This window comes from Scatophagus argus, chromosome 8 (assembly GCF_020382885.2).
Source record: "Scatophagus argus isolate fScaArg1 chromosome 8, fScaArg1.pri, whole genome shotgun sequence".
In the NCBI taxonomy this organism is placed as follows: Eukaryota; Metazoa; Chordata; class Actinopteri; family Scatophagidae; genus Scatophagus; species Scatophagus argus.
This window is the reverse complement of record NC_058500.1, coordinates 5,453,028-5,465,869: the sequence shown is the minus strand read 5'-3', so window position 1 is coordinate 5,465,869 and position 12,842 is coordinate 5,453,028. Positions and strand designations below refer to the sequence as shown.

General features: G+C 41.4%; 2 protein-coding genes across 3 annotated transcripts; both read left to right on the top strand.

The window, feature by feature from the left end:
- Positions 1-833: 833 nt before the first annotated feature.
- Positions 834-6,395, top strand: nkain5 (sodium/potassium transporting ATPase interacting 5). 2 transcript variants are annotated; one of them, XM_046398135.1, is made up of 8 exons: positions 834-934; positions 1,029-1,107; positions 2,179-2,316; positions 3,373-3,453; positions 4,701-4,898; positions 5,495-5,555; positions 5,765-5,835; positions 5,960-6,395. In XM_046398135.1, the coding sequence occupies exons 2-7, from the start codon at positions 1,054-1,056 to the stop codon at positions 5,818-5,820; spliced, it is 588 nt and encodes a 195-aa protein (XP_046254091.1). In that variant the 5' UTR covers positions 834-934; positions 1,029-1,053; the 3' UTR covers positions 5,821-5,835; positions 5,960-6,395. The 2 variants fall into 2 exon arrangements, with proteins under 2 accessions (XP_046254091.1, XP_046254090.1); XM_046398134.1 differs by having other exon boundaries at positions 854-1,107; positions 5,765-5,839.
- Positions 6,396-6,594: 199 nt separating this feature from the next.
- Positions 6,595-12,501, top strand: ythdf1 (YTH N(6)-methyladenosine RNA binding protein 1). Its single transcript, XM_046397221.1, has 6 exons — positions 6,595-6,983; positions 7,393-7,420; positions 8,063-8,157; positions 8,244-9,893; positions 10,427-10,471; positions 10,865-12,501. The coding sequence occupies exons 1-6, from the start codon at positions 6,954-6,956 to the stop codon at positions 10,877-10,879; spliced, it is 1,863 nt and encodes a 620-aa protein (XP_046253177.1). The 5' UTR covers positions 6,595-6,953; the 3' UTR covers positions 10,880-12,501.
- The last annotated feature ends 341 nt before the right edge of the window (positions 12,502-12,842 follow it).

Below are 12,842 nucleotides of genomic sequence, written 5' to 3'. Positions count from 1 at the left end.
AGGAGGACCTTTTGCTAATCCTGTGGACATTTTATAACAAAACCCACAATTTACAGTGTGATTATATAAATCAGGTGCTAAATCGGCACTTCAACGTGGGTGCAGTGGAAGACTACAGGGAACAAAGCAGCACACTCTTTTTTCTTCCTCTGTACCTTGAGAAACAGCCGGTAAGTACAATATATAGACAAAAAAAAGTATTGGGACACCTGACTATTAGACCAGCGAGGACTTTAATGACATCTTATTCTAAACACACAGACAGCTTTGCAGCTATAGCAGCTTCCAGTCTTCTGTGAAGGCTTTCCACGAGATTTTGGAGTTTTTCTGTGGGATTTTTTGCCCATTCATGCAGTAGAGAATTTGTGAGGTCAAACACTGATGTTGGCCTGGCTCACAATCTCCGTTCCAGTTCATCCCAAAGGTGTTGGATGGGGTTGAGGTCAGGGCTCTGTGTGGACCAGTCAAGTTCTTCCACACCAAACTCATCCAACCATGTCTTTATGGAGCTTTGCTTTGTGCACTGGGGCTCAGTCATGCTGGAATAGAAAAGGGCCTTCAGGTTGGAAGCATAGCATTGTCCAAAATGTCTTGGTATGCTGAAGCATTAAGATTTCCCTTTTCCCTTTCCCTTTACTGGAGGTAAAGGATCCGAGCCCAAACCCTGAAAAACGGCCCCATCTCAATACTTTTGTCTACTTAATGTATGTTATTGGTACCCTACTCTGTAAATCCCTATCTGTATCAAAATAGCTCTTGGAGAATCAAGCATCACGGCACAGGACCCCCAGCCCCCTCGCCCCCGCTTTATTGTGGCACTACTCACCCCTCATACCGCCTACCCTCCCCCTTCTCCTCCGTAGTTTCCACACGGGGACAGCCTACGTGTTTTCCTCCTGAGGTGAAGTGCACAGTGCGTTTCAGCACACGTCTGGTAATGGACCTAAAGCGTCGCAGGTTTGTCCCGTGTTTGAGCAATTTTTAAAATTCAGTCATCTCACTGTTGTGATCCGCCTCCTCATCATCAGCCCCAGCGGGAACAGCGACGAGAAGATGGGCTGCTGCTCGGCGCGATGCATGCTGATCCTCCTGTGCTGTCTGCAGTTGGTAAGATGTTTTTCTCTCTGATGCTTCGACATAAACATCTGTTTACACATCAGGACGGCCGCTGGCTTTCCCCCCTCTGGTGGGACAACTTATACAAGTGTAAATCACTAAAACTTAGAAATAAAATCCATGTTATTCATGAGCCAAGTATGCGCAAAGACTTGTTGTTTATTAGAAAGTTCCTTTGTCGGTGCTTTGAACCCTTCTTTTTATCCTGATCTGACAATAGAAATCTTACATTTAGACTACAGGCTCCACTATTTTAAACAAACATGTTAAGAAATTATTTTGACTCAAACCAACTTGAATACCTACAGTGTTTGGTGTTATATTTAATATGACCTTCCCCTCACATTGTCATTGTGAATTCAGGTTTCTACACAGACTGCAAGCTAGAATGAAACAGGAGAAATTAGAGCTGATTAGTCCATAAATTGATCAAATTAGATGATCAAATTACTCAAGACTGACTGAAAAATCTTTTTAAACAAAAACTCACTCATTCCAGCTTCTCATATGTGAATTTGTATTTATTTATTTTTTTCAAGGTTTTCCTGTTTTGTCAAGTTGAAACTAAAAATAAAACAGACAATCTGAGGATGTCTCCTGGGGGAAATGATAAAACTTTCTGACATTTCATTAATCAGTGCTGAAAATACTTTTTAGCTGCAGCTCTAATACAACATCTATCTTTTGTTGAACAGTATAAATAGAAAGCTGGAGGCACTTTTGAAAAGCAATGACCGCCCACCACCTCAATCACCACAATGAAAAGCTGCACCCACTTTGTCCTCCTCCTCTGTGTTTCCCACCCCCACCCCCTTCATGACCGACCTCGGAGGACATCACACCATAACTGAGTCTGCCTTTTCCCCCAGCATGCTTTGTCCCTCATGGCCCAGTTGCCTTGACAACTTTCAAGAATGAAAAATACAGCCTTGTGGGATCAGCGCCTAACAAGCCAGGGCAGCACACCTGAAGCTGGCTGGCTTGGGGTGACAAAGTGGATGTCTTTTATAATTCATCGTCAGGGTCGCTAAGCTCTGTTTCTGCTTCTGTTGATCCCTCCAGATAACTGCGCTGGAGAGGCAGGTGTTCGACTTCCTCGGCTACCAATGGGCTCCCATCATGGTCAACTTCTTTCACATCATCATGGTCATCCTGGGCCTCTTTGGTGTCATCCAGTACAGATCACGTTATGTTATTTTGGTGAGTGGGAATTGTATGATTTTCTTTAGAGCTTGTAAAAATATTGTAGGAAAACACTGATTAGGTCTACGCAAAATTGTTAAGAGCAGTTCAACATTTTGTTTGAGTTAGACGTGAAGATCAATGCCACATTAATTGGCTATGCTAATTATGAAGCTACAGTCAGCAGCCTGTTAGCTTAGCTTAGGCTAAAGCCTGCAAACAAAGAGAAACATCTGGTCAAATGGTGACAAAATCCACTGACTGAAACTTCTAAAGATATTGGTTATATCAGATAGCGGCAAAGACTCCAGGAAGTTACTGCTGCAGGCCAAAAGTCTGGCACATAACCTTCTGTAAAACGACACTGTCATTTTTACACTCCGTACTTTGTATGTATTAAACAAACAAAGTGGTAAATAGTGAACTTTTAGAGGTGCTGGTAGGTGGATTGTGTTGCCTTTGAGCAGTGCCAGGCTAGCTGCTTCCCAATGTTTCCAATGCTAAGCTAAGCTAACTGTCTTCTGGGCATTAGCTTTATATTTAGTTTAAAGACAAGAGTGGTATCAATCTTCTCTTGGAATTCTCTGCAAAAAAAAAAAAAGTGAACAAGTGCATTTCTCAAAATAAATGAAAACATGTGATTTTTTTTTCCCCGCTTTATCAACACATGACAAATGTGTGACATGTATGTCGGTCATGAATGAATATGGTAAGTAACACAAGATTAAATTCAGTGTAAACTTTGGCAGCCTGTTATTGACTGGATATCTCAGATGTGTCTGAGATGTGTCTGTGTCTGCAGACATCAGTCGCTCATCTGAAGGATTTTTGAAGTCGCGACAGCATCCACTATCTCACGAGACCGAAGCAGCATTCAGAAAAACATACAGATTTGTGTACCATATACTGATGCATATTTGTGTCTCTACCTCATGATGCTTCATATTTATCTTGAGAAGCACTGCTTTGTCAAAAAAAAAAAAGATGGCAGCTGATGCTACAAGGCGAGCTTATCGAGGAGCTGTGGGTTTGATTAATTTTCTGTACAATTAAAAACTGCCTTTGTCTTCCCAGTACCTGCTGTGGACATTGCTGTGGGTTGGCTGGAATGTCTTTGTCAGCTGTCTCTACTTGGACTTGGCAGGGCTTTCAAAGGTAAGTCTAATGGTCACTTAAATGTCAGATAATTAGAGACCCCACACAGTTTTCAGCTCCTAAACACAGTGTTCAGCTCTCTGCGTGTCTCAGGACCTGTGTTCAGAAACAGTCCCACGATTACACCGTGTGTTTACAGTATGTTCCTGTTCCGAGTAGCCGACTATCATGCAGGGACAGCAGCTTGTTCAGGTCTCACATCTACAGCAGTGCACCAGTGCAGTATTTGCAGTAGTATTGGTTTTATCAGAGAAAACTCCTGGCGATAGACAATAAAACTTAAGTTTCACAGATACAATTTGAATCAGTAGGCTGTCATTAAATATTTTTTACATTTTTGGGGTCAGATATCTTCTGGAGGTTGTCTGTCATTATTTGTTGATATGATGACTTGTAGGTACTGATCTGTTCTATCAAATACGTTACACTGTCCTTTATCCATTTTTTCATTTCGTACTGTTTTGCCAAGACACAACTGTGCTGTGCTTGAGAGAATAAACATCAGAAATAATCTGAGCCCTGCTTTTTAAAATTATTGTTTAATTATGGCTTTTAAAAATGTTTCAACGCCGATATTTCTTTCCCCTGAATCAAAATTGTCCCTATGAGATGATTTCAGCAACCTGAGAATGTAAACTCGTTGCTCTTATTCTTTCTGTTTGTCTTGTCTTGTGGGTTTGCATGTTGTTTCATTGCTTTTTGTCCTCTCTATGTGGAAACTGTTTTTCATTGCTTTGAGTTTTATCCTGCTTACAAAAAATACAAACATAATTAAATGAACGACAGGGGGAAAAAAAATGTTAGTTTAATCGATAATGAAAATTATTAGCAGTGGCCCCAGAGAGGAAGCCAGGCTCACACTAACTCGTATCATGTTGAAGTGGTAGAAGAGAAGGCAACCAGATATCTTTAGCTTGTTGAAGACAAACCTCTCATCCGAAAGGCTTCTTCAGTTCTAAGATTGATGGGGACTTCCAGGTATTTGACCTCTAGTGGAGTTGTCACCTTGGGGGTGGTCTCGAGGGTCGTGAAACAACCTAAAGATATCCGGTTGCCTTCGCTTCTAGCACTTCAATTACAATGACCTGGATGACCGAAAACCTACATCGACATAAACCACGTCATGTTCACACTGCACCTGATCCTTATTGCGGGTCAGATTTCTCTTCTCTCTATAATAAAGCAGAAATATCTTAAGGAACCCAAGAAGTGAGAGGTTGCCCTCACTGCCTGTTTTGTCTCTGCAGGACAGTGATATACTCTCCCTGGGAGTGTCGTCACATCGCTCGTGGTGGAGGGACAACGGGCCGGGGTGTGAGAGCCACGGCCTACCCGCCGCTCAGTGGCAGAACCAGCAAAACCCGGAGCTGACCACAGTGCTGAGCTGCTGGCTGGAATACCAGTACATAGAAATCCTGCACTGCGTTGTGCAGCTCCTTGTATCAGTAAGTCACTGCTGGCTGTCACACACCAAAACGTCACATTACGTAGTTGTTTAAAGATCCCCTCCACAGATGTATGAAGGAATACATAAAAACTCTACTTTATTCATCAATTCCAGCAGTATCCATAAACTTAAGATAAAAAGACATGCAAAAATAACATACTAATAAAAGCACAGTAATCAAAGATTAAAAAGTAAAAAGTCCGGTACAAAGCAGAATGTATAATAATTTAAGGTGTGTCTGACATGGGTTTTGTGGGGAGAAAAGTACAATTACCACATTAAAATCCTTAAAATGGTGCCTATTACTTCTCTCACAAAAACTGCTGGACACAAAATGACTCCTTCATTGTGAAGTCCATTCTCAGTGTTTGTGTACTGGAGGCCTCAAGTTTCCACTTCACACCTTTGTATGCTGATGTGATGTCACAAATCATGCTCATATCTGATCTTCACCAAGCACAGGGACAGGGACATGTCAAGATGGTGTTTGTGAAGTATGCTTTGTGATGAGTAATGTTCTTTTAAAACATAAAAGAAAGAAAACGTTTTTACTGCATATGATTTCAGTCCATGTTTTTGTGTTGATTTCTGCAGCTCCTGGGATTTGTTTATGCCTGCTACGTTGTGAGCACTTACTCAGATGAAGAAGACAGCTGTGAGTATCGTTCGTATCAGTGACAGAAACCACAGACATTATTAATTTGGCTAACATAACTTATTCTATGAACGTTATCCATAAAGACATTTTAAAGGATTTTTTTTCCCCAGAATGCTCTCTACAAATTTTGTCATTCCATTTTGTTTTTGCTTACACTAAATGTTTGGTGTCATGTATTTACGTTTTTCTTTCCTCACTCATTTTAGTTAATTTCCTTGGTGAATTTCATCATCCATCCAAACCGTCTCAGTTGATCTTCTAATGTAAAAGCCTGTGGGTAGGTTAGTGGCGTGATTGCTTTTACCTTTTATTTCCACCCACTGTGTCTATGTAATTTGCCATCTTATTTGTCCAACATTTCATATATAATGTATTTTTCTATAATGTTTTTCCCCCCCTAGATTATAAATAACCACAAAATGAAGTGGTTGAGGAAAAGCAAAGAAGGAGTCGGCCAGAAGAGAAAACAACTTTGAAGACTGTCAGCATGTGATTGCTGTGGCCTGGTGGTCTATAAAATCATCTATCATGAATGCTTAACCTCACAGTGAACAAAAGCACACAATGTTTTTCCCTCAGACCTCAGATTATGTAAAACTAAATGTAAATCTACCTGTGTGTGAGTGTGTGTGTGTGTGCGCGTGTGTGTGTGAATGTGATAGAAATCAGTCAATATTAAGCACTCAAGTACAACAGAAAAGTGTGATTTGAAAGGTGTAAATAAGCAGCTGATTCTTTTTGATGTTTTGTATAAATTATGTATCATTTTAGTTAGAAAAAGCGACCATCCCAACTTGTGTATGGTGAAATAAATCACGATTCTGCTTTTCTGCTCTTTTTGCTCTTATTTGTGTTTTAATTTGCCTTTCTCAGAAGCTAAAATTTTACACCATCCAGAATTAAAGGCTTAGGATTGCTCTTACATACTTTTAAAATTTTAATTAAATTGGTGTTTTTAATCCGTAAATGTGATATAAACATTACAACATGGATTCTACGATATTTATCTGCTGCTGCTAGGTAGCCGTGGACGCGTCTTCTACGTCAGCGACGTCATTTCCGCCCGGCAAGACCCCGGATGAAGCTGCCATTGGGGCAAGTGAGCGGGGCTACCAAGGCTGGTTGGATTTTAATCTAACGGTGAGGGGGGTCTCGGAGCGGATTGAAGCCCCGACAGGTTAGCGCGGAGTTCCAGCGGGGCTACGACGAGCAAAGTGTCCGCTGCGGGCAGAGAGACCGGCTAACAGCTGCCGCTAAGTGTGCTAAACTGTTAGCAAAGTAACGCAGGGGAGCAGCTTCTCCGGCTATTAGCCATCTCCACACAGCGGAGTTAGTGCAGCTTTCACACTATACGTCTAGTCGGGGCTTCAGTCTAACACAACACCTGGTGGATGAATGATGTCTGCCGCAAGTATTGACCCTCAGGTAAGCAGCGAGGAGAAATGCTCCGGGGTTTTATTACTACAGAGAGGCGATATGTGAGGTGTGTGCATCACACTGAGGACGATGCCACCATTGCCAGCTAGTCAGTTAGTTAGCCAAATGAGAGGGGAGGTTAGCTAGAAAAACTGGTCTCTGCTGGTAATCAAAGGCCTGGACCACAGCTTCCACTGGGTATCTGGCTGGCACATGTTGGCCACAACACACCGCCAAGCGCTTTTGTAAAAATTCAATTTTAATTTTTTTTTGTCTGTGCTGCTTTCAGAGGAGACGTCTCAACATTTCAGTGTCCAGCTAGGTTAATGTGTGATGTCTTGAATAACACTGGGGACCCATGCAAGCTTTCTTTATTTCTCCTTTTACATGCGTTCCTCACTTCATTGTGGCCACCAAGACATCGAAAGGACAAGATGCAAGCAAAGGTAAGAGAGAAATGTCTCCTGGACCTCCAGATGTTCCTGCGTCTAAAGATATTCCACACAAACCTGATTAGCACTCTGTATAGCATAGTGCATATCTGCCACCTGATACCTGATTATCTCGTGTTGTAGCCTTGCGTCAACAGAGAAACTCCAACGATGTACTTAGCATTAAAATAAAGCCTTTGCATAATTACATATTTGGATCCATATGTTTGCTTTGTAGTTGTCTGCAGTTAAGAACATACATTATTATGAAAGCAAACACTGGAAAACAAATGGCATATTTCAAAAGGTCAACTCCTGTAAAGGTTCCATTTATCCATCAGACCACCAGCCTGTGGCAGACAGAATAATCACTACTTAAATCACTATAGAAGGCTAAACATCATTCACATTCATTCTTTTTAGTTCTCTGACCAAAACCTTAGTCCAGCTATAATAGGGTGCAATCTACTCTGTTGCTAGGATGTTCAAAATAAGTTATTAGCACAGCACTAGTTGCATATTTTCACTGATATAATGGGAACTCAGTGATGTAATTCCAGCTTGTACGAAGCAGATATTTTTAGGTTTTATAATAAACTTGGTCTCATTAGGTTGTTCTGTTGCTCCAACGTTGACTACAGTCTGATTTTATTACAGCCTTTCCAGTTTCAGTGCAGAATGGCTCCCTCCACCAGAAGGATACAGTCCATGACAATGACTTTGAGCCTTATCTCACCAGCCAGTCTAATCAGGTACTGTGACACTTAAAATAAAATTTTTTTGACTTAATTATTTCTGCTATGTGTTGCCCTGACAAATCATCTATTTCTGTTTTTAGAATAACAGCTATCAATCCATGACAGACCCTTACCTGTCCAGCTACTATGCCCCCTCTATTGGGTTTCCTTACCCTCTCAGTGAGGCTCCTTGGTCTACAGGAGGTGACCCACCGATTCCCTACCTGACACCCTATGCCCCCCTCAGCAATGGAGACCATCATTTCATGCACGACACAGTGTTTGGGCAGCCAGGAGGGCTCAGCAGCAGCATCTATCCTCACAGGTTTAACTTTTTCCCAGAGAACCCAGCCTTCTCAGCCTGGGGCACCAGTGGTTCTCAGGGCCAGCAGACTCAGAGCTCAGCCTATGGGGGGAGCTACAGTTACCCACCCAGCTCTCTAGGTGGTACCTTAGTCCCTGATGGCCAGACAGGTTTCCATAGTGAAACCCTGAGCAAGGCTCCAGGTATGAACAGCCTAGAGCAGGGTATGCTGGGCCTGAAAATAGGTGGGGATGTGACAGGAAGTGGCTCGGGTGTGAAGAGCACAGGCTCTGTGATTGGTGGCAGTGGCAGTGTAGCTGCTGCTGTTGCCACACCAATTGGAATGCCTCCTCCGAAAGCTACGTCGTGGGCTGCTATTGCTAGTAAACCTGCCAAATTGCAGCAACAAAAGACCAAGAACAAACCTGGAACACCCATAATTGGAGGAGCTCTGCCTCCACCCCCCATTAAACACAATATGGACATTGATACATGGGATAATAAAGGGACTGTTGCCAAGATGGCCCCTCCTTTACCTCCCCACCATCACCACCACCACCACCACCACCACCACCAACACCAACAGCCCCAGCCCCAGCTTCACTCCCATGCTCCCAGTCTCCTACCACCCCTTCAACAGTCCCTGCAGTCTGCCCAGTCCCTCGTGCAGCAGATGACCATGCAGGGTCCTCCACCTCCTCCTCCGCAGTCCTACCAGAACCACAACTCCGCTCCAACACCTCAGACACGCTGGGTAGCCCCACGCAACCGCAACTTGTGCTATGGTGGTGGAAGCTTGGACAGCAGTGGCTCCTCTAATGGTGGCGGTGTTGGTAACGGCGGTGGAGGAGGTGGGGGTGTACCTCTAGAGCCGGGATCAGAGTGCCACCCTGTGTTGGAGAAGCTGCGAGCAGCCCACAGCTACAACCCCAAGGAATTTGACTGGAACCTGAAAAACGGCCGTGTGTTCATCATCAAGAGCTACTCTGAGGACGACATCCACCGCTCCATCAAGTACTCCATCTGGTGCAGCACAGAGCACGGCAACAAACGTTTGGACTCAGCCTTCAGAGCTATGAACTCTAAAGGTCCCGTCTACTTGTTGTTCAGCGTCAACGGTAGCGGCCATTTCTGCGGCGTGGCCGAAATGCGCTCACCCGTGGACTACGGCACCAGCGCCGGCGTTTGGGCGCAGGACAAGTGGAAGGGCAAGTTTGATGTGAACTGGTTGTTTGTTAAGGACGTGCCAAATAGCCAGCTGCGCCATATCCGCCTGGAGAACAATGACAACAAGCCAGTCACCAACTCACGTGACACTCAAGAGGTCCCTCTGGAAAAGGCAAAGCAGGTGCTCAAGATTATCGCCCAGTACAAACACACCACCTCCATCTTTGATGACTTTTCCCACTATGAGAAGAAGCAGGAGGAGGAGGAGGTGGTGAAAAAGGTAGTAATTTCCTTTCAGTTTGACACCTGAAACTTTCAAATTGACTGTACGAAATTTAGATTATATACACCGACATGATCAGTCCCTCAGCATGCTTATGTGGCATGTTCACGAGAACTTAATATTCATAAAAACATCCTTCCCTTTAGTTCTTAATAGCTCACTGATTTTTCAGTGTCCATCACCAGTAAGCACATTAGAAATGTTTAAACAAAACAGTGTTTTGTTTAAACAGTTGTGAAGCTGCTGAGAGGTTTGAGCACATTAATATATTCACCAGAAACTGGATTCCAGATTATTGAAAGAAAAAAAAGAAGTGATTTTTAGATCTGAAACAGGACTTCTGTCTTCTGTATACAGTAAAATACACTTGTGTAAGCGATGGCGTGGAAGCCATCTTGTTAAATACTAAAAAAACACCAACCCCTAGTCCCTCATTTGATTGGTCACTGACTTTGAATGTTTGTGGTATAAAAGTGATGAAATGTGTATTTCTAACGTGTTTCAATAAGCCTTTGCATGTTTTTTAACAGAGCTACGAGCCTGCCTCAATACAGAGCCGATCCCGAATCGATCAGGTAAAATTACCTTAATTCTCCCTCCCTCTTTTTGGTTTAGGGCCTCTTGAGATGAGGATATTTATTTTACTAGCAGTATTTTTCAGACGTTGGTATATAAAACTGTATTTGTGAGAGGTGTGCACAAAATCACATTTTTAAAAGTCCCTTTAGTGAGCTTTAAAGCAGTTAACTGTGCTCCTCTGTTATTTAGTACCGCAGACAAAACTTTATATGTGTGAAAGAGCTTCAGGGTCTCATTTTGTTTGTTTGTAGTCTAAATTTGTTTTAAAATAAAGAATTTAATTGACTGCTATAGAAATCGCAAAGTCTCCTATAATATTACAGGTGTGAGTAATGTTATATTAATGAATCTGTCTTACAGTTTCTATCTTTCTTTTTTTGTTAAACTAGGACCGCCAGAAGTGAAGAGAAGACGGCTGTCGACGAAATTTAGATTTAAAAAGAAAAGTACAAGGACATAAAGAAATTGAAAACTAATATTTTTTTCTATTTAATTGTGTTGACTTTGGCCCATGTCAAACTTCTGACCCACGTTGCCCCTGATTCCTAGTTTTTAGGATGCGTGCAGGGATGAAGGCAGTTCCACCAGTTGAATCACTTCAATAATATCTATTTTCTTGTTTTTTCTGTATTTTTTTAGCCTTATAAAACTCTATCGCTACCCCGGAACTTGCATTCTTAACTAAATATAAGTAACAAATATCTGCACGTCTGTTTTTGAAAATCTCTTGACAACATGCTGCTGATATTCAGTGACTGTTCACTTTGTGGTTTGTGTGTTGGAGAAATGTTAAGTGCTTGTATTGGTTAATCTTAACGAGTGAACAACACCTTATTGACAAATGTCTGCTATCTGTGTGTGTGGCCAGTTGTATTTTATATTATCAGAAGAAGAAAAAAAAGAACTTATATATTGTCCCCCTTTTTTTTTCTTTCATTTTTTTTTCCCCACACATGAGCGGTGTCTTACTTTGGTGGAGGAACGTGTACACACTGAAAGTTTCTGTATGCGTAGACTTATTCGTGCAAGGTTGTGACTTTAGGAAGCGTAAATGTTAGAAATGTATTTTGAATAACGTATCACTTGGCTTACAACTGATTTAAATTTAGCATTAAAGTGGAGAAAATGTGGGATTTTGTCTCTCCGGAGTGGAGCCTTAACGTTTCTTTTCAGCACTAGTATAAATGATTTGATTTTATTTTTTTCCAGAATTGTACCTCAGAATTTTTCAGCTAGAGATTCAGGGAAAAGACGACTAGAAATCGAGCGCTCTTAAAGATGGTCCCTCTCTTTCTTATTTAAAGGATGGAAATACAAATATACTGTATGAGTTCCGTTCTTCTTTTCTTTTGTTTTTAAATCAACACAAAATTTGCTTTCTGTCTTATTTCCCTGTAACGGTGGATTGTATTTCCCTCTGTTCCCTGCTGTTCCAACAGAGGTCTCTGTTTATGAAATTCTGGAGGAAATGTAGCATGTACTGCTTTTAAAACTCAAGCCAGGCCTGTCACCTTTTTTTTTTTTTCTTTTTTCTTTTTTTTGTTTCTTGTTCTTTCCTAACATAACTATAATCTCGGCGTTCATCATCATTTTCATTGCTATAACCTGTCCACATCACCCTCAGAAAATGTAAGCTTTAATGTACTGGCATTTCTAACAGAGATCGCCTCAAAATGTTTAACTGTAGCATTATACTTAACTGATTTATTGTCAAGTGTATGAAAACCCAGAGACTAGCCTATATGGTATATGTTTGTGACTTTTGTTTTTTAAATTTAAATTGCTTGCTGTATTGTGTGTATGCAAGAGTGAAAGAAAAGAGAGGGAGTATGACTGTGGAGCAATCAGAGTTATATTACTGGTATTGGAGTATAGAAAATTTATGCAAAAAAAACAACAAAAAAAAAACAACAACAACAAAAAAAAAGTTTTAAGTCAACCCTGAATTAAATATCCATTGTATCAGAGGTCACCATCACATTCTTAGATTTGAACATGTTCATTATTAAAGATATACTTATCTGTAGTCTGGTGGGTTTTTCATTATGATTATGAATCAGGATTTTGTGTGCATTGTTGTGTTTATTAATGTAGTCAAAAATGGTTTATAGATTTATAGTTTGTACAATTAACAGCACATGTAATTCTGATAAGGTCAAAAATGATAGCCTCTGTCCAGTGATGGCATGATACAGAGTACATGTACTCGAGCAGTCAAATTCACTGTACTTCACCAGAGTATTTCCTTTTTATGTAATTTTATACTTCTACTGCGCTACATCTCAGATGAAAATATAAGACCGTTATACTTAAGTAGCAGTACCACAGTGAAAGTACTCCACTACAGGTAAAAAGTCCTGCAATAGT